This window comes from Prionailurus bengalensis, chromosome B3 (genome assembly GCF_016509475.1).
Source record: "Prionailurus bengalensis isolate Pbe53 chromosome B3, Fcat_Pben_1.1_paternal_pri, whole genome shotgun sequence".
Taxonomy (NCBI): Eukaryota; Metazoa; Chordata; class Mammalia; order Carnivora; family Felidae; genus Prionailurus; species Prionailurus bengalensis.
The window spans coordinates 126,037,973-126,064,675 of NC_057355.1; the positions used below are offsets into that span (position 1 = coordinate 126,037,973).

The 26,703-nt window shown below is 41.8% G+C and overlaps 2 protein-coding genes across 2 annotated transcripts in view; both read left to right on the forward strand.

Annotated features, from left to right (window-relative positions):
• Nucleotides 1–393: 393 nt before the first annotated feature.
• The window catches only part of TSHR (thyroid stimulating hormone receptor), a 166,902-nt gene continuing 140,592 nt past the window's right edge, over nucleotides 394–26,703 (forward strand). Inside the window, exons 1-2 of the mRNA XM_043556774.1 lie at nucleotides 394–644; nucleotides 920–1,240. Coding sequence (XP_043412709.1) covers nucleotides 1,071–1,240 — 170 coding nt within the window. The 5' untranslated portion in view covers nucleotides 394–644; nucleotides 920–1,070. The remainder of the gene's footprint in view (nucleotides 645–919; nucleotides 1,241–26,703) is intronic.
• Nucleotides 1,296–25,265, forward strand: LOC122467764 (charged multivesicular body protein 3-like). The gene is made up of 3 exons (XM_043554359.1): nucleotides 1,296–1,326; nucleotides 20,291–20,523; nucleotides 24,798–25,265. The coding sequence occupies exons 1-3, from the start codon at nucleotides 1,296–1,298 to the stop codon at nucleotides 25,248–25,250; spliced, it is 717 nt and encodes a 238-aa protein (XP_043410294.1). The 3' UTR covers nucleotides 25,251–25,265.

A 26,703-nucleotide genomic window follows, 5' to 3' on the forward strand; every position in this document is an offset into this window, starting at 1 on the left:
AGGAGCTGATACTCTCTTTACTCCAAGAAGAATACGTAAGCAACCGAAGGCTTTTAAGAGGGAAATTGGGACAATCTGATTTATATTTTAAACTATCGTTTTGGCTACTGTGGGAAGAATGATGAGTAGAAGATAACGTGCCACTTATATATCCTTTTTCTTCCCATCTTGGGGGTGGTGGTGGTGCGGAATGTGGTTCAATAAAATTCCTGAGCAGACCAGGATTGACCGGCCAGCTTCAAATCTAATGGCAAAGCTGGATTCGGAGTTGGGATCAGAGCACGCACGACACTGTTCCTGCAGTTCCCCGTTGTGCACGGCAGATGGCCCCCGAGCGCAGTTCCTGGCCCGCTTCGCAGAGCGCGCTGCTGCCTGGAGAGCCCCGCGCGGCCAGGCGACTCCGCGCCCAGGTTTCGGTGCGTGTGGCGGGTCGCGCCCTGCGATCCAGGTTTGCGCGGAAGTCGGCGGGCAACGACGATCTGCCCGGGGTGTCGCGCCCGGCTCCAGCCGCACTCCGGGTGGCCACCAACGCGTGTCCGCCGCCGACTCTCCGCAGAGGCATCTTAGGCGGGGAGAAGCTGAAGTTCTGCAGGACCCCCGTCCGCCCCGGGACAGTCCAGCCGCGGGGACTTTCTCCGGCTACAGTGCGTGCGGTGGACCCGGCAGGCGGTGCCCGTGGGAGGCTACCCACGGGGAAAGCGGCCCACTGGGTTTAGAGACAAGGCAGCTTCTAAACTAGTCTTTGGAGAGAACTCGGCTGGAACGCTGAAGGGACAGCCCGGACTGGTGTTGAGTGTCGGGGAACCGACGGAGCGGGCTGCATAGCTCCGGGGACGGGAGTGAAGCAATTAGGCTTGTTTGGGTGGAGAGTTGCCTAGGGAAACCGAACACTTAAGAGCCTCTTCTTTCCCCTCTCCAGCCTCCTCTTGGGTGCTGAAGTCACAACACCAGCGAGTCCTCTCTCCTCCCACGCCTCCGTCTGCCTTCCAGACCGCGGGCGCCCAAGGCGCAGAGGGCCGGGAACGAGACGTCAGTGGAGGATGAAGAACTAGCCTTGGGACCCTTGGAAAATGAGGCAGACGCCCCTGCTGCAGCTGGCGTTACTTCTTTCCCTGCCCAGGAGCCTGGGGGGGAAAGGGTGTCCGTCTCCGCCCTGCGAGTGTCACCAGGAAGATGACTTCAGAGTCACCTGCAAGGATATTCACCGTATCCCCAGCCTACCGCCCAGCACGCAGACTCTGTGAGTACCTGGGAGAGGAGAGGGGAGCATCGAGAGGCCAGGGACAGCTGCAAAGATGGCCAGAAGTGCACAAAAAGAGCGTGAGAGTAAGCCAAAGGGCTGTGTGTGTGTGTGTGTGTGTGCAGTGAGTAAAAACACAACAGCCCAAACCTGGGATTGCTGCCATCCTAGTTACTCAAAACACGAGAGAAGCTAAAACCCTGGTGCAAGATGCAAGCGTGAGCTGCCCTTTCTCAAGAGCTGCTCTTCACTTTGCCCAGACCTGGCTGAATCTTTCACTTCAGATATTAATAACACTAATAGCAACTCAAGAATTGACCTCTAGCACAGAGACCCTGTCTTTCAACTCTGAATTCCCCACACCCGGCATATGGCCTGGAACTCTTCTGGTGCACAAGCAAAAGCTTGTTGAGTGAGTAAGTGAACCAATGAATATGCAAGCCTCAGATGTCCGTCCACCACTTCTTTAGAGACAGTTTTGAAGGGGGTAGAATTTCAAGTCATGGGAGAGAAACATGGCTCTGACAGTGGAGGGGAACTTGGAGCCATCGATTTACAGTTCCACCAAATGTCGAGGAGAAAGGATAATGTTGGAGGAAGGCAAGGGACTAAGAGTCAGGAGACCATTCTCTTCATGCCCCTCTCACCAACTGGAAATAGGGGAGGTCATTTATTTGGGAAGACCCAAGTTTACCTCTGAGTAAAAGAGGGGTGTCAGTTAGGTGCACTCCGATGTCTGATGATGCAAGTGAGGAGATTCGCTGGATCACAGAGTAAGAACTTGATAAAGACAGGAGCAGGGAGAATCTGACCTTGAAAACAATGGGAGTAGGGGTAGGGGAGGGATGATGTGCTGAAGAACGAAGTTATTCTGAGAAGAGACAGTGATGAAGAGTGTGGGTGAAAAGGCATGCCAGTTTAGACAGTGGCCACAGCCATCTGCAACAGTAGCAAAGTGATTTTCAAATCTTGGCGGGGAGGGGGGGGCAGTAGAACTCTTGTCAAAGGAAAGCTTTTGAGAGAAGTCAAATATGTAAAGCTAACCATTTTATTGTGCTTACTCCTGTCCTCAGCACTTTACACAAACTCACCAATTGACTCCTCACAAAATCCAACTGAGTAGGTAATTTTACTATTCTCGTTTTATAGATGGGGAAACTGAGGCACAAAAAGCAAGGCCACTTGTTCAATGTCATGCAGTTAATCAGTTGTGGTGCCAAGATTTGAAATAGCTCCGAGCTGCACTCTTAAGGCCCCTGCCCTTAGATGAAAGCAGGTCTAACCCTGCCAGCTTTTCTCCAATATGGTCTTGAAAAAAAATAGAAAGGAGAGAAAAATGTGTAAGAACTTAGAAAAGTAAGAGTTGGGCAGGGGAAGAAAAAGGAACAGAAAGAAGGAGGGAAAGCAAAAAGAAAGAATGGGAGGGAGGGAGGAAAAGAAAGACTGTATCTGTGTTATAGTAGGCATTTCCTGCTGAAACAAAACAGACCTTTTTAAAGCCTGTTCTGGGTGGCAACCATTTTTCTGAATCTAGATGCTGTGTAACCATGGCTGGCTGTTTTACAAATTATTATGGTGCTGAGAGCATTTTTTCCTAAGCCTTAATCTCTATCCATGTATTATGGTGCTGAAAAGTAAACAAGACTGTCCCTTTCTGCATTACCCATACACTTGCCATGTGGTTCAGTAGATGGATGGGAGACAGTTTCACTGTTTGTGACTTCCACTGAAACGGTGGTTCTGAATCTTCTCTACTTCCCCCATCTAAGACAGCATGATTCACTCTTATTATAACAGTGATTCTAACTAGGTAGGAAGTAAGGAAGAGCTGATATTCCCACTCCCCAGTGGAACATTCTAGAATCTTTGATATTCAGGTAGTTTGAAAAAAAATTGCTCCTCCTGATTGAGAATACTGATTTAAGGGAAATTAAATGAACCCAGCAGAATAAAATGAAAAATTTTAATGTTGGCATATAATTATAGATCATATCACCTCAGAACCAAGGATAGCAAGATGGACCCATTACTCTCATTCAGAGAATTGCCATTTGCTACCTGTGTGCACAAGAGGACTACCCCTTCTCTGAATGAGGGTGGGGTTTGATTTTTGTTTTGGATTTGTGTGGATTCTTCCGCAAGAAAGTGCCACCTTACCTTGCCTTGTCCTTTGACCTATCCACTTTCAGGTTCATGATGGTGACAATCACTGCCTCACCCCTTCCAACTTCCTTCAACTCCAGTGGAGTGAAGGTTTGTCCATCACATACTTATGTGCCTTCAGAAATGTTTCTTTTTTTTAATTTTTAAAGCTTATTTATTTTGAAGCAGAGAGAGAGAACGAGAGCAGCAAAGGGGCAGAGAGAGGAGAGAGAGAGAGAGAGAGAGAGAGAGGAGGAGCACTGTCAGTGCAGAGCCCTATGTGGGACTTGAACCCACAAACCATGAAATCATGACCTGAGCCAAAATCAAGAGCCAGATGTTTAACTGACTAAGCCACCCAGGCACCGCCCCCCTTCAGAAATGTTTCTGAAGGAGCTGTTATAGCTACTGTTTTCAGGTTCTGGATTTTGCTTCCATTATTGCTAATTTGCATTCTGCATCTGTATCTGTGGCTCTAATTGATGGACTAGCCCACTATTTTTGAAACTGAAGACACTCAACATCTTCAGGATTTTTGCCAGCTCTGCGTTCCACCTGTGCTATTATACATTCAGTATCTTTAAGTATTTCACTTCTTTAACTGAAAGAAATTTATTTAGAAAGCTTATATTATGACTATAAATGGGAAATTAGCATAACTTGCTGTAATTAGGAGGTAACCCAGAAAGCTAAAAACATTGAAAACACAAATATAATTACATTCTAGGCTCAAGATTATTGCCTGTGAATGCTCTAAGCCTGAGGCTGACTTTCCCTTGTTAAAAGGTAAAAGGGATAGGGGCACCTGGGTGGCTCAGTTGATTTAGCATCTGTTGATTTTGGCTCAGGTCATGATCTTCTAGTTCATGAGGTTAGGCTCCATGCACTGACTGTGCAGAGCCTACTTGGGATTCTCTCTCTCTCTCTCTCTCTCTCTCTTTCTGCCTCTCCCCTCCTCTTGCTGCTTTCTCTCTCTCAAAATACATAAATTAAAATTAAAAAAAATAAATTTAAATTAAATTTTAAAGAAAGGGAAGAGTGTAAGTGTTAGAGAAATATTCAAGAGGTACCAATTCAACATGCTGTCCTTGGTGGTATCAGAAGAATTGAAAAACCATGGAAAAAGGAATCACTTTTTCACTGGTATTCAATATTATTTAATGCCATGTGGGCATTCCACCTAAAATAATCTCACATCATACTTGGTTTCCACACTTAGGAAATTGTGCATTTATTCCATATTTCACAACTGTTTTAGTCACAATCAGTGGTCATAACCTGAATAGCATTTGATTTCCCACCTAAAAAGAAGCCCCCTGCTTTAGCACCCACATGCTTGCCAAATACAGAAGTACTCTATGTCTTACAGAGATGGTGTCACTTCATGCTTCTGGGCTCCATGATTTATTATTCTTTTTTCTCCTCTGTGTGTGTGACTCAAGGTCTTTGATGGTAAGTAACAGAAAACCCGGTCTGTCTAGCTTAAGGAGGGAAGAAATGTTCTGAAACAATAACATGTAATTTACAGAATCATTGTAGAACCTGGCTTTTAAAACAAGCCAGAGCCCGGGGCAGCCAGGGAGTTGGAGCCACAGCCAACCATCTGGTTGGAACAACTCCACAGACAACACCATAACCACAGCCACTGGACATCTGTGGTGCTGGGCACCTAGTTCTGTAGCTGCTGGGCTGTCTGTGTACTGCTATCAGTAACGTCTCAACCATTCCTGCCACTTTGAATCACCAGTCAGAAAGTGATATTCTAGATGGAAGCATCTGTCTGCCGTAGGTTACCTGCTGTGTCCCAGCTGCTGGGGGTAGTAGGAGGAGGGAGGTCCCTTTTCCCCCACTTTTGGTGTCTGTAGTAGGAGGTGAAGAACTGGGTCCTTCTAATAGTACACATATTAATGGGGCATTTTCCACCAAAGAGGAGCTATCTGCCCTCACCATTGCTCATCACTTCCTTCATCCTGCAAATGTTTATTAAGCACTGGCTACGTTCCAGACATGTGCTAACGCTCTGGACTTGGCAGAGAACAACATCAACATGTCCCTGTCCTCAGGGGTCTTTACAATCTAGGGTGGAGCTGAATATCCATCAAATAATCTCATAAACATGCAATTATAATCGTGTAAGTGTGCTGAGAGTGTACTTGGTGGGAATGGGGGGTGGAAACTGACTTCAACTTGGGTTCAGGGAATGTTATGAGCTACATCCTAAGCTAGTAGGATCCTAAACTAGTAGGCATAAGGAGTTGCATGTGTGGAGGTAGAGGGTGAGGAAGTGGTGTTCCAGGGGATTGAATTACTCATTTGAAGAGCTTTGAAGAATTCTAACCTGAACAGTGAAAGAGTTGATGGGCAACAATATACGTTGCTACTTTCTTTGTGACACAGTACAGGTCGAGGTGAATTCTGATGTCAGTTTTTCCTCCAATTCTCCAATTCTGGAGGCAGCTTTTGTGCCAACAACAACAACAAAAAATGACTTGTTAGGGGTAACTGTTTAAAAACAAATATTTGATTCATTAAAGTAATAAATGTAAAGACTAGTTCTTTTCTGAGTTTTCCATATATTTATTATTTTATTTGTAAATTTAATTATAATAATTACCTTAAGGAAGACATATTTTTTGATGGAAGACTTTATAATTTAATAATATTTTAATAAATAATTTAATAAAATAATAGTTTGAGTACAAACATAATACGTTTTCTTTTAAAACACTTGAATGTGCTTTCCAAATACTTAGAAAAGTCTAGAAAGTCTATTAAATTAAGCTTTATTAGTACCAAGAATCCTAAGTTTTATAGACATCCCAGTGCTGTTTATAGGAGCAGGAGAGTAGAATGGTTAAGGGCACTCTCTCTGGAGTGAGATCATCATGGTTGAATGCCTTGGTCTACCATTTCTTCAGCATACTTTTGGAAATGTAGAGAAGGGAAAAACATTTTTCCTTCTATTCTTCTAAATCCTTGACTAGGACCCCTAGTAGCAACAGTAAAGAAAATAGATTAACAGGAGAAAAGCACACATATTTACTTAAAATAAGTTTTATGTGACATGGAGTGAGGACACTGGCATCCTAGGTTCCTTATGGTTAGGGTTGTCCTATCTAGAAGGATTCTCCACTTATCCCTGTTATCCAGGTGTAATTAATAGCATTCCTTAACTCTCAATAAGGAAATGAAGACCCAAAGAAGCGATTAACCTTGATTGTTTTTACATCGGGTTTGATAAAGAGTGGGAAGTCATGGAACAATGTGATAGGACAAAAACGGGGTGAGCTAAGTGTAGAAAACTGGGGGAAACAGCGAGTTTATTCCTTCAGATTCCTCTTGCCTTCCTTTCATCTTTGCAGAAAAGGATACTCCTTTCCTCTGGGTATAGGGAAGGCACTTCCACACAGCGGGGGGCTTATGACCTGCTGTAGGAGAGGGTCAGATAGCCCTGTCTGCACTATCAGTTTCTTAGATTTCTCCAGTTTAAAATATCCAAAGTGCCAAGATGCCACGTTTGGGGAGGGCATGCTCTGGGCACTATCAGGATTTGCTCTGTACCTCAGTTTCTTCATCTGTAAAATGAGGATAATGATAGTACCTGCCTCGTTGGATTGCTGGGAGGTATGAATGAGTTAATGGTATTAAAGGATAATTTTCAAAGAAAGGTAAAATCACGAGTCTCCTACAGCAATAAATTGAACACCTTAAAGATTTTATTTAACTCTGTTTTAGTTTCCTAAGGCTGCCATAACAGAGTACCCACAACTGGATGGCTTAAAACACCAGAAATTTATTCTCTCATATTTTTGGAAGCTAAAAGTCTGACATCAAGGTACTGACAAGGCTATGCTACCCTGGCAGGCTCAAGGAAAGAATCCTTCCTTGCTTCCTAACTTCTGATGCCTGCCTGCCATCCTTGGTTTTCCTTGGCTTGTAGCAGCCTGACGCCAGTCTTTGTCTCTTCAGTCATGACCTTCTTCTCTGTGTAAGTCTCTGTGTGTCCTCCACCCCTTCTTATAAGGAACCAGTCATGGGATTTAGGGTGCACGCTAATCCAAGATGATGTATACTTAACTAATTACATCTACAGAGACCCTATCTCCAAATAAGCTCACATTCTGAAGCTCAGGTGGTTGTGAATTTGGGGGGTACACTATTCAACCCACTACAGTGAGGAAACTGGTAAAATGTTGCAATTAAGTTAAAAATCCACAAAATAGATTTATAGATGAGGAATATTGAAATGGACTTGCTAATGGAGGCAAAAGACTTCTTTCATAGTCAGGGGTTGGGGGAAGTCAACTGAAGCTCTACCAGAAAGGACAGAATTTGCCATGTCTATAGACAGAATTATTTTGCATTGCTATCAATTATTTACAATCTACACAATTATGAAAGAGCTCCCATTGAATCAGACTCAGAATCCTGGAAGAATATGCTCTAGTCAATGAAAAATTTTCCAGTGAAGCACAATATCCCCTACGATACACACAGAACACTTAGGTAAATTTATTGACTCCCAGTAAACACTTTATGAGGAAATTCAGTAAAAAATAATTTCCATTTCAACTTAAATCACAGGTCAATATAAATTATTCAATTATACATTTTAAATTGAAATTGCAAGGCCAATCTATTAGATATTCCAATCAATAGACTGAGTTTAAATAACACAATACTCAAAATACCAAATATATATTGAGTATTCTTTTTTTATTTTTATTTTTTTAATGTCTATTTACTTTTGAGAGAGTCAGAGCACAAGCAGGAGAGGGGCAGCGAGAGAGAGGGAGACACAGAATTCAAAGCAGATTCCAGGCTCTGAGCTGTCAGCACAGAGCCCAACGCCAGGCCCAAACCTATGAATAACCAGATCATGACCTAAGCTGCAATCAGACACTTAACCAACTGGGCAACCCAGGCACCCTATATTGAGTATTCTTAAATTCAACACAAACTAATATTATGGGTGTGACTTAGATTTTTATTTCTATTTTTTTTAATGTTTATTTTGAGAGAGAGAGCATGAGCGGGGTAGGGTCAGAGAGAGAATGAGAGAAGAGAATCCCAAGCAGGCTCCACACAGCGCAGAGCCCGATGTGGGGCTCAGTCTCATGAACTGTGAGATCATGGCCTGAGCCAAAATCAATAGTCAGACACTTAACTGACTGAGCCACTCAGGGACCCCTCATTTCTATTTTTTCTAATGTTTATTTATTTATTCTTGAGAGAGAGAGAGAGAGACTGAGACCAAGCAGGGGAGGGGCAGAGAGAGAGGGAGACAGAATCCCAAGCAGGCTCCATGCTGTCAGTGCAGAGCCCAGTGTGGGGCTCGGACTCTGAAACTGTGAGATCACAACTTGAGCTGAAACCAAGAGTCGGACTCTTAACCAACTGAGCCACCCAGGTGCCCCCCCCCATTTCTATTTTTAATTCTAAATTTTCCCAAATTAAAAGATGTTTATTCATTAAGCAAGCTGGGCTCTTCCCCCACCAGTTAAGAATACCAGTTCCTTATGGAAACGTCCACTGGCTTCCTAGGTTCCTTATGGTTAGGTTGCCCTATCCAGAAGGAGCCTCCTCTTACATCTGTTATCCAGGTGTAATTAAGAGCATTCCCTTGACTCTCAAATTAGATTTTGGAGGATAAATTACTAATAGATCTTACTAATAGACCATTAAGTCCAGAGGCCCACGGGACATGCTGGGACATCCTGAGCCTTGTTTATTGTCCCGTAACTGTCACGTTATAAGTCAATAACTTAAACAGGGTTGGTCTCTTGGTATTGCCTAAATTCTGCAACCCCCACCTACGTGGTAGTGAACTTCCTTTGTGGCTTCAACTGAATTTTGCATTTCCTTGGCTCTGTTAAGATACTTGTATTGGGGTGCCTGGGTGGCTCAGTCGGTTGAGTGTCCGACTTCAGCTCAGGTCACGATCTCACGGTTCGTGAGTTCGAGCCCTGCATCAGGCTCTGGGCTGATGGCTCAGAGCCTGGAGCCTGCTTCCGATTCTGTGTCTCCCTCTCTCTCTGCCCCTCCCCCATTCATGCTCTGTCTCTCTCTGTCTCAAAAATAAATAAACATTAAAAAATAATTAAAAAATAAATAAATAAATTTAAAAAAGCACATTGCTTAAAAAAAAAAAAAGATACTTGTATCTTCCCCTCTGGCTTATTGCAGGAGCCACCAAACAGCTCTCCTGCATCCAGCCTTACCCTCCACAGTCTATCCTTCACACAGCAGCCAGAGACATCTTTTAAAACGAATGTCAGGTCACGTCTGTCCTTTGCTCACAACCCTCCTCGGCTTCCTAGTTATCTCAAGATAAAAACCAGAGTCCTTACAGTGGCCCAAAGGGCCTACATGATTCAGACCTTTTTTTTTCTTTTTCTATTTTATTACTCGTACTCATAATTCAACTTTTACTCCACTGGCCTCCTTGCTGTTCCTCATGTTTGTCAGGCTTTTCCACATTAGGTTCTTCCCTGTGTCTCAAACCTTATTTTCCCAGATGTTCCCATGGCTTATCCTCTCACCTCCTTCCAGTTTTTGTTCAAATGTTACCTTCTCAATAAGGCTTTCGTAATCACTCTACTTAATATTTAGCATTCCTGCTTTAAAAAAAAAATTCCATAGAGCTTGGCACCTTCTAATATACGATATAATTTGTCTGTGTTTCTTATTTATATCTTTCCCCACAGGGCTAGGTTTTTGTGTTGGTTTGTTTTTGTGGTTTACTTTGTTCAGTTATGTATCCCAAGTGCCCAGAAAGAGCCTGGCATATGATTGGTAGTCATTACATACTGGTTTAATAAATGAATGCATGGATGAAGGTCTCCAGAGGCACCTTAATATCATGCCATCGGGTTCTTCACACCCTTTAATTCTTTTTCAGAGTCCTTGGGTTTATTGCCCTGTTAAGGTAGATGAAATTCTACTTTTGTTTAGTGTTTTTCCTGACCACCTGAGACACTAGTTTTTAGACATTAAAATGACATCTGCTGGGGCGCCACATACCTCACCACCCATCTGACCCTATTTCACGATACAAAAACCATGTGAAAGATGCTCCTTTGAAGAGCCACCTCCAAGAAACTGACTCTACCAGTGCTTCCCCAACTTTCCAAATGTAGCACCCCTAAGCAAGAGGAAAGTAGAAGAGACCCCCAGGATATCTGGGACAACCTGAAGCAATCCAGAGCAAGCAGGACACTTCTTTGAAGTCTCTGGGTTTGTTATTTTTTATTTAGCTTCTAAAAAATGAGTGACAATTTTGAATTCTTTTCCATCATGTAGCTGTTTTTTGTGGGGCTTCACATGTAACTTTTCAGAGGATTCGCTTCTACCTTTAGGATAATGCAACTCTATATTTGAATATCCCAGTAATTGACTCAAGTGATGGTGTACAGAATAGCAGTCACTGAAAGAGGCCAGTAAAGTACTTTAGGAGCAGTGCTGTGTGTGCTTAAGAAGCCAGACTCAACAGCCAGACCTGCTCTGCAGAGGCCAAGCCCATTCAGTCCTATTCTCAGACACCTGGATACACAATGTCTAACTGTTTCACCTGTGTGAACAAACCCTGGCTATCCTGGAGTGTTTTCTTCTATTGGCTCTGATGAAGCAGTGGACAGAGAAAACTAATTCATAAAAACTTACCATATGTTGTTAAATGCGTGGATTGTATTTGGATTTATCAATTAATTGGAATAGTTTTTTTCCCCCTTCCAGAACCGAGAAATCATTAATTTTAATTGATCCAACTATTTGATTACTTTAATGTTTTCTTATGGTACCAAGTATGTTAATTATTACCTTAGAGATGAAGGTTTATTAACCAGAGATTCATGGGCTTCCTAGGAGCCCATGTGTATCCTCCTGGAAATCTGTGATTAAATGAAAATTTGTACATCAGGGCACGACTGAGAGAAACTATAACTTACCTCAGATTATTAAAGGTGTCCTTGAACCCCCACCCAAAAAAGTTAAGAAATTATATTCTGGAATAACTTGGCTTTTTTTGTGTGTGACAGTATACATTTGGTATTAACCATGACTTAATCTTTTTATTGCATTACAAAGAACACTAAAACATATATTTAAAAAATAAGCAAAAACTTCTTGACCTTTGAGTGTGATTTTTTTCTCCTGACTATATTGCTATGATTATTTTTTAATGCCTCACACTTAGTTCATCCTTTGAATAGGCTCTTCTCACAGAAGTTCACTACGTGTGGCCATTCTTCAAGTCACTGTTTAAAAACAGATTTTATAAGTGTCTAATGCCTTATATCTGACATTAAATCCTTTCTACCTCTCCTGTTTCCATTCTCACTGAATCTGCTTGCTTAATTATTCTTTTGCCTTTTATTACTGAAATTAAGAAATAGTTGAAGGAAATTTAAAGTATGAGTAAAAATGGTTCCATTTGTTCGGAGCTACAAATTAGATTTCACAGTGTTCCATTTTGATGTCAGACTCTCCTTACTTCTTCATTTTTGTATGAATCCTTAAGAATATATAGGATGTCAGAAAATTTCAGAGCAAATCCTTTTCTTAGAATTACAAAGCAGACCTTTGTGATTTTTAAAGCATCTTATAAGTGTTCTCTTACATGTATTGACATGTAAATCTGCCCTGGGTTTTTCTGGTACAGCCCTATTTAAAATATCTTGCCATCAGAACATTCCAGAAATTCAAATATTTTCTCATCATTTTAGCTAAACTTTCCACACCCCTTTTGCACCTGGAAAGAGCTCCCTGCGTCCCAGTTTTTCTTTCAAAAACATGATCTCTCTATTTATATGATACATGAAGCTCTTGGCTAACATTTTTGCAGGCATTAGCTTAATTTTACCCACACCCGAGTATTATCATAATTACTCAACTCCAGAGAGGGACTGAAATTGTCTTTTCTTATTGCCAGCTACTGTCACTTTATATTTTGTTATTTCAATCTTTTTATGAGCTGGGAAACTAGAAGGCTAACTTTAGGGAAAGGATCTGTACATGACGATAAATAAATGATCTCAAGAGAGGGCACAAATGAGGGGCTCTCCTGTGACAGTCTTTAGTGAGCTTTGTGGCTGCTCTGTTTCTCTCTCAACACCCTTTCCAGTTATTTTTGGGTACATAGCCATGGTCCAAAGTTTGAGATGATAGGAAATCTTACTCTAGATAGGTGGCATTTTATTGTGGTTAGTGTTTCTTCCTTCCTTTCTTCTTTTTTTCTTTTTAACAAATATTTATTGATTACTTAATATTTGCAAGTACTACTCTAGGTATGGAGAGATATAATAAATGACCTCCTTGATCATACATTCTAGCAGGGGGGAAATAGCCAAAAATATTAGTAAGTAACACACATAGTATGTCAGATGGTGATGAGTATAATGGAGAAAAATAAAGGGAGGGACAGGGAGAAGGAAGGCTGGGGGTTGCATTTTAAATGGTGAGAGAAGGCCTCACTGACAAAGTGACATTTGAGTAAAGACCTGAAGGAGCCCCCAAAACTAAGCCAGGCTGATATCTGGGGCTGGGGGGGAGAAAATTCTGAATAAATGGAAAGACCCAGAGTCAGGGGGGGACATGGGAGGAACTTGCATAGTATGTTTGTAAGTGACAAGCAGAAAAATGTGCCTGAAGCAGAGAGGGTTGCAGGAAATGAGATCAGAGGAGTTATGGGGGACAGAGCACATTGTACCTTGTAGGTCATTATAAGACACTAAAAATATGTAAATATAAATATATACCTTAAATAAGTATAAAATAATATAAATGCATACAAATATATACATGTATACTTTTTTTCTGAATGAGATAAATAGCTATTAAGGATGTTGAGCTCCACCCCCAAAATTGCATAAACTGATTTACATTTTCCTAGGAGCACCCAGGCTACTATATTTGTTAATCAAGTGAGAAATGACCATGGCTCCAACTGGCTTAATAGCAGGGAAGGTGGTGAGAAATGGTTGAATCCTGGATTTATGATGAAGGTAAAGTCAACAGGATTTCCTCACAGAGTGTGTGGAGTCTGAGTGAAAGAAAGGAGTCGGTAATGTCTTAGCCTGGATTCTCCAGAAAGCAGAGCCTGTGGAGAATTATCACTGGGGAGTGTGATTCCAAGGAGCAGAAGGGTGAGTTGGTGACATGAAGAAAGGAGGCAAGGAGAGTTTGCTGCTACTAGAGGCAAGTTGTTGTTGATCCCATATGGCCACCTGAGAATGCTATGCATCTCGGACCCTTGCTCTAGGAGGGAAGAAAGGGAAACTTTTATCCATGAGTTCTTATCCCCCTGCCCCCACCTTGTAGATTGGGGTGTTATCTCCACCAGCCTTCCAGGTTTCTTGTGCATGGATAATGATGGAGTCCTAGATGTTTACAGAAATGCCCCAGGGTGGAAGGTGAGGGGAACAGAGGCAGGGCTGAGGTACAGCTCTGTCAGGTTGCACCTGGATGAAGCTAGTCAGCACTCACATAGATCTGGAGGCTGTGGCGTGGCTAGAATAGGACAGGTAGGGCTGAGAGGATCTCAAGTGATGTATTAAGAGGTCTTTAATGCAATTCGCCCTATGAACCACTCAGATCTTGCCAAGCTTGCTTCCTTTCTTTCTTTCTTTTTCTTTTTTTTTTTTTTGCGTTTATTTATTATTGAGAGACAGAGAAAGAGTATTAGCAGGGGAGGGGCAGAGAGAGAGGGGGACACAGAATCTGAAGCAGGCTTCAGGCTCTAAGCTATTAGCACAGAGCCCGACACGGGGCTCAAACTAACAAACTGCGAGATCATGACCTGAGCCGAAGTCAGACGCCCAACCGACTGGGCCACCCAGGAGGCCCTCTTTTTTTTTTTTTTTTTTAAGTTTATTCGTTTATTTTGAGAGACAGAGACAGTGTGAATCGAGAAGGAGTAGAGAGAAAGGGAGAGAGGATCCTAAGCAGGCTCCACACTGTCAGCACAGAGCCATATGCATCGTTCAAACTCATGAACCATGAAATCATGACCTGAGCTGAAACCAACCAACCAATCGACTGAGCCACCCAGGCTCCCCTTCCCAAGCTTTTAATTATGTCGGGCTCTCATACCAAAATATGGGACCTTCTGTTTTGTAAAAATAAAATGACCTTATGTCTTTTCTGAGATAGAGGGGGATACAAGTCCAATCTGCCACAGAGCTCCCTTCAAAATGCAATCTTTGCAAAGACATAATGCAGGAGGGCTTGTGAAATAAGCAAAAGTCTCCTCTATTGTGGCTGATCCCAAGGTTGTAATTAATAGTCATATCTCTCCTCAACTCTGATTTTAGATTTCTCTCAGCACTGCCCAGACTTTGGCCTGTGGTTGCCTAGAAGAAGGACCCAGACTTTCAACTCCAAGGGTTTTAAACCCTTAGCTATATTTGCCCTATTTCACCATTATCACTGGTCACAGAAGAACCAAGACATGTCCCAGATAAATCCCTGGGTTCTAGACATACTCCTCACTGCTGCTGATGTAAAGCAGCAACCATAGCTTCTCATGGTTCTTTTATTCCTATCAGGAGAGAAACTCCTACGTTTGCCCATTCATCTACTGGTATCATGAGCCCAAATAACCAGGTGATCATTATAGCATCAGGCCCTTACTTGGAGGAAGTAGTCTTTACACCCAAAAACTAGGACCTCTGGCAGGAACAGAGACAGGCAGTTCAAATTCTGAATGTAGGTCACTGTGATGGTGAGAAGGGTCAATCCTACCAACACCTCTAGGTCCTCATACCCATGTATTCTAGCTACATGGGTACTGGCATATATTGGCTATTGGTTCAGCATGTACACTTCACTGAGGTGGATCCCCAACCGTCCAGGCTTTGTCCCAAGTTGGAACCTTAGCTGATCCTTTAATGGGTCATTTCACTATTCTGCTAGGCAATCTGCTTCTGCATGATTAAAGACATAGTCAGACTAGTGGATATGATGGTCATGTGCCCTTTACTGTACCTTCTCTCCCATGAAATGGGTCTCTTGGTTGAGTGTTGTGCTGTTGTAGTGTTGTGCAACAAGTTGGCTCTTGCAGAACTCTGTAGGACCTCATACTGGTAGATCAGGCAAGCTATAAGCCTTCGAATAGTGACCCTAGTGGAGGCAGTGAGGTCAGGGAAGGCAGACTCAAAGCCAAAGTCACAATTCTCTTTAAAATGAATTACTACTTTTGACAAGTAGAAAGGGTCCAGTGTAATCAAACTACCACCAATTGGCTAGCTGTTCTTTTGGAGGAAATTTGCCTTATCAAAGGTGCAGTGTAGGGTTCTACTACTGGTAGTTTTGGTTATTCAAAGAGGCAGAATCTTTACTAGATTTGATGAAAACGAACCTGTGCTTGACTTCCATCCCTGCCACCATGACCATTTCATTCACGCCCACTCTACCAGCACTGCAGTTGACATCCACAGAATGAGTCATCCTACCCACCTGGTTGTTGAAAGTCACCTCTGAAGGGACACTGAAAAAATTTCCTTCGAGGGATCCAGCCTCCCTTTCAATCAGTGGATATCTGGTTTCAGAGATATTAAGGTTTTTCTTTTAAAAATGTGCATCATAAATTGAAGAAATTGTTACTTTTGATGTAGTACAAACAGAACTAGAGTGAAGAATTTGCCATAACATTAATTTTTAGATTTAGGTTAATGCCTTGATGCCAGAAAAATAAACTCTGAGCTATAATTACAAAAGCATCTAGTTCTTTAGAGCATTTGGATTACTGAAAATTGCCATAATGGTTATCTCTTATGAATTATTAATCTGTTATTCTATTACATAATAACTGCTTGAGCTATAATATGAATTAAATGGGTTTTGTGCACTGCCTTAAAAATCTGTTGCCATTGTTATTTTTTTGTTTGTTTAATTACATACTGTGTCAACTCTGTGTCCAGCCCCATGCTATGTGTTTTCACATATGGTATCTCACTTGGGACTCACAACAGCTCTGTTTGACTCCACTTTAGATGAGGAATCTGAGACCCAGAAATGTGGTCTCTCTTATCTTTTATCTCACAGCCAGTAAATGAAAGAGCATTCAAACTCGGGTCCTCTAGCTTCAAATCCAAGGCCCTCTCTCTATAGTAGCTATCTTCCTAAATCTGGTCTCTTCCCTTCCCTTGTGTTTCTTCCCTTCCCTCCCCTTCCCCAATTGACATGAAATTCATATAATGTGCCATTCACTGGTATTTAGTACATGCACAGTGTTGTACAACCATCACCTCTAGTTCCAAACTAATTTCATCATCTCTAAAGGATATCCCTACTGATTAACCAGTCACTCCCCATTCTCCTCCTCATACCCCCTGGCAACCACTAATCTGATTTCTGTCTCCATGGATTTACCTATTCCGGACATTTTATATAAATGCAATCATACAACATGTGACCTTTGTGCGTGGCTTCTTTAACTTAGCATAATGTTTTTACATTTCAACCACACTGCAGGGAAAGAGTGTGGGCCATCAGACAAGTGGCCTGATAGGAAAACAGGTGTAAACAGGCCAAGCTTTATGTAATTTCAGGACTTTTCAGCCAGGTTCATTTCTAACACCCTAGTGTAGAGAGCAGTCCCACTCCATGTCTCAATGCCTTACACCTTAGAGATGATCATTAGAATGCCAAAAATGTTCATAGTTATTCTCGAAGGCTTAGAGCTACAAAACTACTTTCCCACATCAAAAGGTTTTGATAGTACCTGTTTGGTGAAGGAGAGTGTTTCTAACCAGCGGGCTGAGCAACACCATGTGCTTATGCCTTCTGGATCCCATGGGAATCTTAGTCAACACTTCTAGAAAGAAGTGACTTAATAGCAATGCATGAGCCATTATCTGTAACTTATACCCTTTTAAGAGCCAATACTTATGCAGAGGGTTTTTCTGTGTTATAGGCAAGGTGCAGAACTTAAACAATGTCCCATTTGTAATGGTATTTATTATAATAATATTGGGGGTGCCTGGGTGGCTCAGTGGGTTAAGTATCTGACTCTTGATTTTGACTCAGGTCCTGATCTCACAATTTGTGAGATTGAGCCCTGTCAGTGCAGAGCCTGCTTGGGATTCTCTCTCTCCCACTTCCCCCCCTCCCCCGCCTCAAAATAAATAAACACCAAAAAAAAAAAATAATAATAATATTGGCTTCTCTATCTTATATCTCCATTTAAAAATTTAACCAATAGGGGTGCCTGGGTGGCTCAGTTGGTTGAGCGTACAACTTTGGCTCTGGTGGTGATCTTGCAGTTTGTGGGTTACAGCCCCGCTTCAGCTCTCTGCTATCAGTGTGGAGCCTGCTTCAGATCCCTGTCCCTCTCTCTCTGCCCCTCCCCCCTCACTCTCTTTCTCTCAAAAATAAATAAACATTAAAAAAATGTAACCAATATGCCAATAAAGGAAATTTGCTAAGAAAAAAAAAGGTTAAATGAAAGAAGTAGATTATTATTTCCCTTAGGTTTACTGGAGCTTACTTCTCAGCTGTTTCTTCCCTCCCCACTCTGGAACTTGGAGACAGAAGACGTGTAGTCAAATCCTAGCTCTCCACCAACTCACTGTGTGGAAGAATCTATTTGCTCAACTCACAGGATGAACAAACTAGTAAGATCTGTTATGCCCACATCATGGAGTAGTCATGAGGATCATGTGAGGTAATGCTATGAGTGTGTATGTGAAATACCTAGTAAACTAGAATAAAGCCTGATCAAAGTTAACTGTTATCACTAATGCAGTAGTGGGCTTGAGAGCCTGTGAGAGCTGGTCTGATTTAACCCTCAGTGTGGGTATTATATTGATTTGGAGAGGGCATGCTTCCACACAGGGACCATTCAGCAGCTGTTGGGCTTGAGGATCGTGTGGCTTTATTAAGACCAAACACTTGTCCACTGTGCAAAAAGCACATTTTAAATATTTATAAGATTGCTTATCTTCTTCCAGAGATATTTGTCCCTGGGGAGTTACTGTTAGGGTAAAGGGTAAAGTGACTGAAATTCTAACCATGGATGGGAGTTCTCTGTCCTATTAGGGCCCATAAATCTGTAAGGATCTAACTGTTCTATGGCAGAATTTGGCTGACAAGCCTATTAGGGTTTCCAGACTCTCCAGATGCCCCTATTTAATGCTTGGCTGGCCTTCTTATGTAGCATAACCAAGTTCTCGTTTCACAACCATCCCAAATCCCTGGAATCTAAAACAACAAAGCCAGAAGCTCTGAAATGTGTGCTATGAAGCATGAAACACTCTATTAAGGTTCTGTCTGCTTCAGTTCTGTGTGACAATAGAAGTTTTAATGTACTTATGAAGAACTCCTTTTATTCATAAGAAACTTACTTTATAGAAAGTATATATCTCAGGATCAAAAAACTCAGTGGTTTGGAGGGACTACTCTTTCTTTTCACATTATATCCAGTATCTTCATTTTCAATAGCAAGAAGGAGGGGAAATCTCTTGAATGAGAGAAGTCATCGTGAAGAGTACAGGATGGAAGTTTCCCACTGAATAAGGAAATTACTGGTGAACATTTTAGCAAGGTACTTTTCATCCTTCTGTGTTCTTATCTTTATATCTGTTAAATGAAACCATAGGATGGTTCTGTCCTACTTCGGAGAACCGTTGTGAAGACCAGGGAAGTAATTGTTCAAGTGTACAAGGTGATCTTTTTTATTCAGGGAGCTTTCTCATTCAGCAGAAAAAGAATATGCAAGAGGGGGTGATGCTTTATCAGATATTTTGAGAAACACAGATTTATCATGCAGGGATTTTTAAAAGAATGAGACTGTAAAAATAAACAAAACAACAAAATAAAGCAATTTAAAAGCATCTACACCCATCCTTTCCCCTCTACTCTTCTAACAATGCAAGCAGACTATCCTCCACCTGCATCCATGCTCCCTGCCCTCCTCACCCTAATTTGACTTTTCCCGTCCCCTCTCCCATCTTCTTCCCACCGTTATCTAAACACACTCCAGTCTCTTTCTACTAAAACAAAATCCCGCCATAGTTCTCACATCTCAGTCCATCCGCCACTGCTGCTTCCCTAGCTGCCTCCTTCCCTTTGCAGCTGAACATTCATTAAGACTTTTCTCAAGTTGTTCTTTTGACGTTTTTACTTCCATTCATTCTTTAACTTACTGCAATCTGGCTTCTGCTCCCATTACTCAATTGAAAAAGCTCTTGCCAAAGTCACTAACAACCTTTGCTGCAAAATCCAGTGGACATTTTTAGATCCTTTTCTGGATTGAACCAATGGTAGCTTTTGTAGTGATGATCGCTTCCCTCTGTTTCCCCACATCACACTCTTCGACTGCCTGGTGCCACAAAGTGCATCTCTGATCAGCACGTAAGGGAGGGCTACTGTTGCACAAGGGGGGCAGATACTGAGATATGAGCCAATTAGGAGTGCTAGCTGCACTCCTTCCCTCTTAACAGCAAGTGAGTTCTTTTTTAATATATATATGTGTATATATACACATATATATATTAATTTGAGTATAGTTCTTGAATTAAGTAAAGTTGTAGGCTACAAAGTTAATATCCAGAAATTGGTAACATTTCTATGTACTAATAAGGAAGTAGCAGAAAGAGAAATTAAGAAAACAAATCCATTTACAATTATGCTAAAAAGAATAAAATACCTAGAAGTAAACTTAACCAAGAAGGTAAAGGACCTGAACTCTGAAAACTGTAAAACATTGATGAAAGAAATTGAAAATGACACAAACAAAAGGATAGATATTCCATGTTCATGGATCGAAAGAATCAAGATTGTTAAAATGTCCATACTACCCAAAGCAACCTACAGATTCAATGGAAGTGCATGTTGAATAGAGTGCTCACCTCCATGCTTGTTGCAACCCTTGTGATGTGATCAACTTCCTCATACACATTTGGAAAACAGAGCATCCAGGATTTCAGTGGCTCTGTCTTCCTGCGGGAAATTTAGACGACAGGTTATGGGGACGAACTACAGCCCTGTTGCTGCAGTTGATGTCAGGACCACAATTGGTGCTTCCGTTTCTCTCCACTGCCCATTCTAAATTCCCCTCATACTCAGCTTTAACCTCTGCTGACCTTGATGACTTATCTGCTGGTATAATCCAAGCTCTTATTCCTGAGGGGTCTGAACCCATGGTAACTATACTCCTTTCAGGCAGGAGTTGCTGGAATTGTTCATTTTAGTTATAATTGAGCAAGTGCTAAGGCATGTTCAAGTGGATTAAATGAATTCCACATATATACATATATTCCTCCCTACCGTCACTGGGTCACAGCAGACTTACCTCTTCGCACTGATCAGGATCAGTTACTCCTACCAAGATATTAACTCCTCCTTTAGTCTACTGATCCCTGCACATAAAAAGTCCAAAACTCCCAGGTGACAATCATAGCTTATAGTTCCTGCAGAGCCTAGAATTATGGGGATTGGAAACACAAAATTCTTAAGTGGGTTATTGGGTATAAAGGCAACTGAGGCCACTCCTGCTTTTGCCCCTTGATTTCAAGACCCACATATTCTTCCTAATGGGACACAACATCCAAATAGAAATTTGTGATTTGCTATGATGATACCACACCATGGCAGAGTATTGCCAACAAGTTATGCCTTTGGCAGGCTATTCCATTGCTTTGTAAAACCAATTACTCCTGGGTTATGTGGTACTTGATATGACCAGTGGATCCCATGACCACGAGCTTACCTCCCTATCTCTTTTTCTGTGAAATAGGTCTCATGGTCAGATGCTGTGTTGTACGAGATTGTATACCTGGATCAGATACTTTAAAATCTTCCAGATAGCGGTGCTTGGCTGAGGCTGGAGAGGCAGGAAAGGTGAACAGTTACCAAGAATACGTGTAACTACTATGACATACCACTGGTCCTTCCAGGAAGAAAGGCCTCACTGTGATCAATTTTCTTGAGTGTTGTACCCTCAATAAATAGTGCCACATTGAGCTCGCTTGCTAACTGGTTGGACTTTCAATGGTGGAAAGAAATCAGCCTTGCTTATTGGGGGCCCATGTTATTAACATGTGGTCTCCACTCTGTTAATGTGCCAGTGGTGCTAGTTCTGGGGTGGCCAGTGACAAAGACTATTCTTAACTGATCAAGTCATTTTGCCTTAGTTACTCAATGGTTATTCTCTGGTGACTGCTTACTGGTGGTCATTAATATCTGATACAAAGATCTTCACATTTTATGCCCACACCCATATATTCATACTCATGCATCTGGCCCAGACATTTTTTCTTACAATCTTCTAGCTTTTCTCTTCCCAGGTTCTGACCGGCTGGCCAATCCTTTTGCTCTTGAGTCCATATATATTCTTATTGTAGGCTATTTTTCCGTGAAATCTACCCATTGGGAAGATTTTCCCTTGCTGCTGTCTTTCAAGGCCCCCTCCATGTGCAGCTCATGTCCATTCTGGGTGGATATACTTAACCAACATCTATATACCAAACCAAATGATCCACTAACCAAGCTCTGGCTTTTGTCTTCTAACTTTAGCTGCTCATATGGGACAATTCATACAGCCATAGCCATGAACCAAGGAAGGGACAGTGATGTAATTTTGTAGTTGACTTGGAGGGCTAGGATATCAGTTCATACAGTTTACTCATGCTTTGTAGTCCTTAGGTTCCCTCCAAGGCAGCTACTGTTAGTAGTTTCTTGAAGATCCATCAAGACACAAATTACATAGTTTTAATACATGTTTCAACTGATTTTAATGCAGCTGTTCCATCAAGTTTGGGGAGCCTTTGATCTTGTCCAACCCCCCCCCCCCAATCTTTCTTGAAATTCTTTCTTCCCTTGACATCCTTTTAGCTGGTTGCCCACCATTTCTGATAGTCTTAACTCTTCTTGGTTCATGCCACTTACTTCTTCTAACTCCTAAACATGGGCATTCCCTAAGGTGTTCCCTTTGGTCTTTTTTTCTGTCTATGTTTTCTTCTTTGACAATCCCTCTCAGACCTATGAGTTACTTAGAAAATATACACATTTCTCAATCTCTTGTTCCAACATTTCAAGCTAGTCACAAACCAATATTCTTCTACTATTTACACATTTCTATGTGGCTGTCTGGAAGGGCCTCAAATTCAACGTCAAAACAAATTCATTTTCTTATCAAAGAAACTGCTCATCCTTCTCTCTTTCCTATTGTCCTATCACCCTTGACTCCCTCTCTACCTGTCTATTGTTATTATACCTCTGAGATGTTCGACACTTTCATTCTCCGTACTTAAGTTTTATTTATGTTACAGGATTTTGCACACTAGTTTCACTCCTTTGCCCACTGCTCACAGGCCTGTTGAGGGCACTGCATCTTATTGATTTCTGTGTTCTCAGCACCTCATTCACTGCCTGGAGCATAGTAAGTGTTCTATACACATGCTAAGTCAAAGAATACATGGTAAAGCTCAAACTTAATGCAATAGCTTGGATCTTCCATTTTCTACTTTACCAGTCTCTTAAATGTAGATACCCATCTACCCCTTCAACCAGACTGAACTATTCATTGCTCTTCCTGCATGAGACATATACTTTCCCTTTATATTCCTTTGAGTATGTTTTTCCTCATGCTTAAAATGCCCATCTGTCCCCTACCTGCCCATCAAAATCCTACAAATCCACCAAGCTCATATACCTCCTTCTTCATAAAAGCTTCCCAAGTCTCTAAAGTTCTGGTTCCCACAGCACTTGGATTCAGAGAAGACACCTATCATACAGAACTGATTGGAGTCATCCTTCTCCTAGACTAAATTTATAAAAGCAAAGGATTTTAGATGTGGAGAGGACTTTTGAGGTTATCTAACACAACCTTGTATTTTACAGTTAAGAGAACAGAAGCCCAAAGAGAATAAATGTCTCACTCAGAAGTAAATGTCAGCCAGTGACTGGCAGAGCCAGACCTAGAAAGTCACTCTTCTGAATCCCCTGGAGCTATGCTGCCTATGCAATTTTTCTATCTTCTCTTCTAGAATATTAGTGCCCAAAGTCAAAGACTGAGTTCTGTTCAGCTTTGCCTCACTTATAATTACTAAACTAGTGCTTTGCATACAGGAGGTTCACAAAATTATCCTGGATTAAAATGAATGCTTAATGTGCTAGTTAACAGATACTTTTAGCCAACAGCCATCCTATCCTGGGTTTCCCAGTAAACAGTCTGAGCCGGAGGTTACTTGCTGATGTGAGAATGAGGAAAAGAGAAACAGGCAGAACCATGCTTTAGGGCAGTTCATAAGAAGGAGTTTGCATACTCCCTCCACTTCCTGTTTCCCACTGATCAGAATTACCCTCCCCACCCCATTCCCACCCACACTTTCATTTTTGACCTTTGGCCCTTCAGTGGCTCTTTGGAAAGCCATGCCCAATTGAAAGGCTGCTGATTTGAGTCAGACTAGAAGGTGTACATGAGATGAGTCCAACAAAGTATCCTAAACCCCAGCCCATTACAACTGCTACTTTGGTAGTTTTTGAAACACTTTGATACTAGCAACACAAAATTGATGGCAGTTTTCTTTAAACATGATGCGGTTTTGGAGTGGTAGTAGGGGTCCGGAGCTGACGGCCAAGAAAGAATTCTTGCGACATCTTTGGTACAAAAAAGTGATTTTTTTTTTTTTTTAAAGCACAGGGACAGGACCTGTGGGCAGAAAGACCTGCCCCTGGATTATGAGGGTGATATTATATACTTGGGAGTTGGGGGAGGTAAAGAAAAGGCGAAGTTTCCAAAAGGACTTTCATATGCTAAAGAAGACTCACAGGATGTGGGAAGTCTAGCTATTGTCAAGCTAAGGCTGTTTTTCCCCCTCTAGTAAGGCATTAACATTAAGACAGTAGGGAGTTCCTGGAGAGATAATTATATTTCAGCCTGCCTCAAGTATTTGTCAATGGGCTGCAGGTTACAAAGAAATTTAATTTTATTTGCTATTTTCTTCTTGCTTTTGCTCCCCACATCACTATGAAGGGGAGGGTAATGTTGGGGCTCCAGGAAACAGAGTCTGTAGGTTTCTGGAGATTAGGTTATTGATAAGATTTTTTTTTTTTTTTTTTGTAATTTACTAAGACATTGGTAAAGTGATGTAGACTCATATCCTGCAGAACCGTGATCTCTATCAGTTATTTGTTTTTCCCTTTCCTTTATTCTTGGGCAGCCAGGAGTGCCTAAGGAATATCACACATATCCCACCTGGGGATGATGGGGGGGGGGGGGGAGGTTTCCAAGGTGTCAGCTTGCCTTATGCTCCCTCATCAGACAGAGGCCTGAAACAGGAATAACTTTTAAATGTTCTATACAAGTAAACAGTGATGTTCATGAATAAGAAGACTTACAGATTGAACAAGTCCTGATTTTTCTCTTAATCGTAATTAAGAATTGGCAAATGCATACATAGCTCATAAAAACTAGCCTGCTGTGAGCAAGCTCTATGCTTCCAATGCTCACGTGAACTCCGTGCTCATAGGGATGAAGAACCAGCTGGTGGTTTTGCGAGTGGCTGGTTCCCTGCAAAAGAGCAAAGAAGTGATGAAGGCCATGCAGAGCCTTGTAAAGATCCCAGAAATCCAGGCCACCATGAGGGAGCTATCCAAAGAGATGATGAAGGCTGGCATCATAGAAGAAATGTTAGAAGATACTTTTGAAAGCATGGATGATCAGGAAGAAATGGAAGAAGCAGCAGAAATGGAAATTGACAAAATTCTGTTTGAAATCACAACAGGTGCCTTGGGCAAAGCACCTAGTAAAGTGACTGATGCCATTCCGGAGCCCAGACCTTCAGGAGCAATGGCTGCATCAGAAGATGAGGAGGAAGAAGAGGCCCTGGAGGCCATGCAGTCCCATCTTGCCACACTCTGCAGCTAGTGGCTGCTTAGCTAGGCCCTCAGGTTCTTTCGTGGCCCACCTACTGGGAGAGGGCACACTCCTCTGAAGCAGTCACCATGTTATGTATCTCTTGCACTACACCTCTGAATCAGGCACTTTTATTCTGAGAAGGTTCTCTGCTAATATCACTTCACTTGGCAGAGGTTTTGGGATCTCAACAGGACTGTTCTTGAGAGGTGGTTATAAAAGCATCATTTTCAGGTGTATAAATAGAAGTATCTTTTGGGGGCGAGGGCAAAGGAATCTGTCTTCTCCTGAAGCACTTCTGAGGATAGAGTTGATGGCCTGAATGTTGAGGACTCTCCATATTTTTTATCTCTAAAACACTGTATAAAATGGATTTTACACACTCAGATATCACCTCACGTCAGTCAGAGTGGCCAAAATGAACAAATGCTGGCAAGGATGTGGGGAAACGGGAACCCTCTTGCACTGTTGGTGGGAATGCAAATTGGTGCAGCCACTCTGGAAAACAGTGTGGAGGTTCCTCAGAAAATTAAAAATAGACCTAACCTATGACCCAGCAATAGCACTGCTAGGAACTTACCCAAGGGATACAGGAGTACTGATGCATAGGGGCACTTGTACCCCAATGTTTATAGCAGCACTCTCAACAATAGCCAAATGATGGAAAGAGCCTAAATGTCCATCAACTGATGAATAGATAAAGAAATTGTGGTTTATATACACAATGGAGTACTACATGGCAATGAGAAAGAACGAAATATGGCCCTTTGTAGCAACGTGGATGGAATTGGAGAGTGTGATGCTAAGTGAAATAAGCCATACAGAGAAAGACAGATACCATATGTGTTCACTCTTATGTGGATCCTGAGAAACTTAACAGAAACCCATGGAGGAGGGGAAGGAAAAAAAAAAAAAGAGGTTAGAGTGGGAGAGAGCCAAAGCATAAGAGACTCTTAAAAACTGAGAACAAACTGAGGGTTGATGGGGGGTGGGAAGGAGGGAAGGGTGGGTGATGGGTATTGAGGAGGGCACCTTTTGGGATGAGCACTGGGTGTTGTATGGAAACCAATTTGACAATAAATTTCATATATTGGAAAAAAATGGATTTTAATAAATTTCTGCTTTAACAAAAAAATTATTGACATAATACTGGTGAATCAAGTTGATGTATCTAGTTGTGGCATATCATTAAGGGGAGATTTAAATTCCCAATCTTTAACTTTAAAGGTTAATGCTTATTTTGCTTCTTAATGACTTTATAGTATACATGCTGATCATTTTTTGAAATATGTTAATGGAACCAATTCAAGTACCATGGGTATAAAGCTGTGGTTTGAGCCTCAAATGTCTAAGCATTGGCCATAATATAGTCTGGGTCGTGTGCTTATTAGGGTTCTTTGATTTAGTCAGTCTGGGATGGTGTCAGTTTTTAGACCTAGGGATGGGACAGCCCATGAGTGCAGAC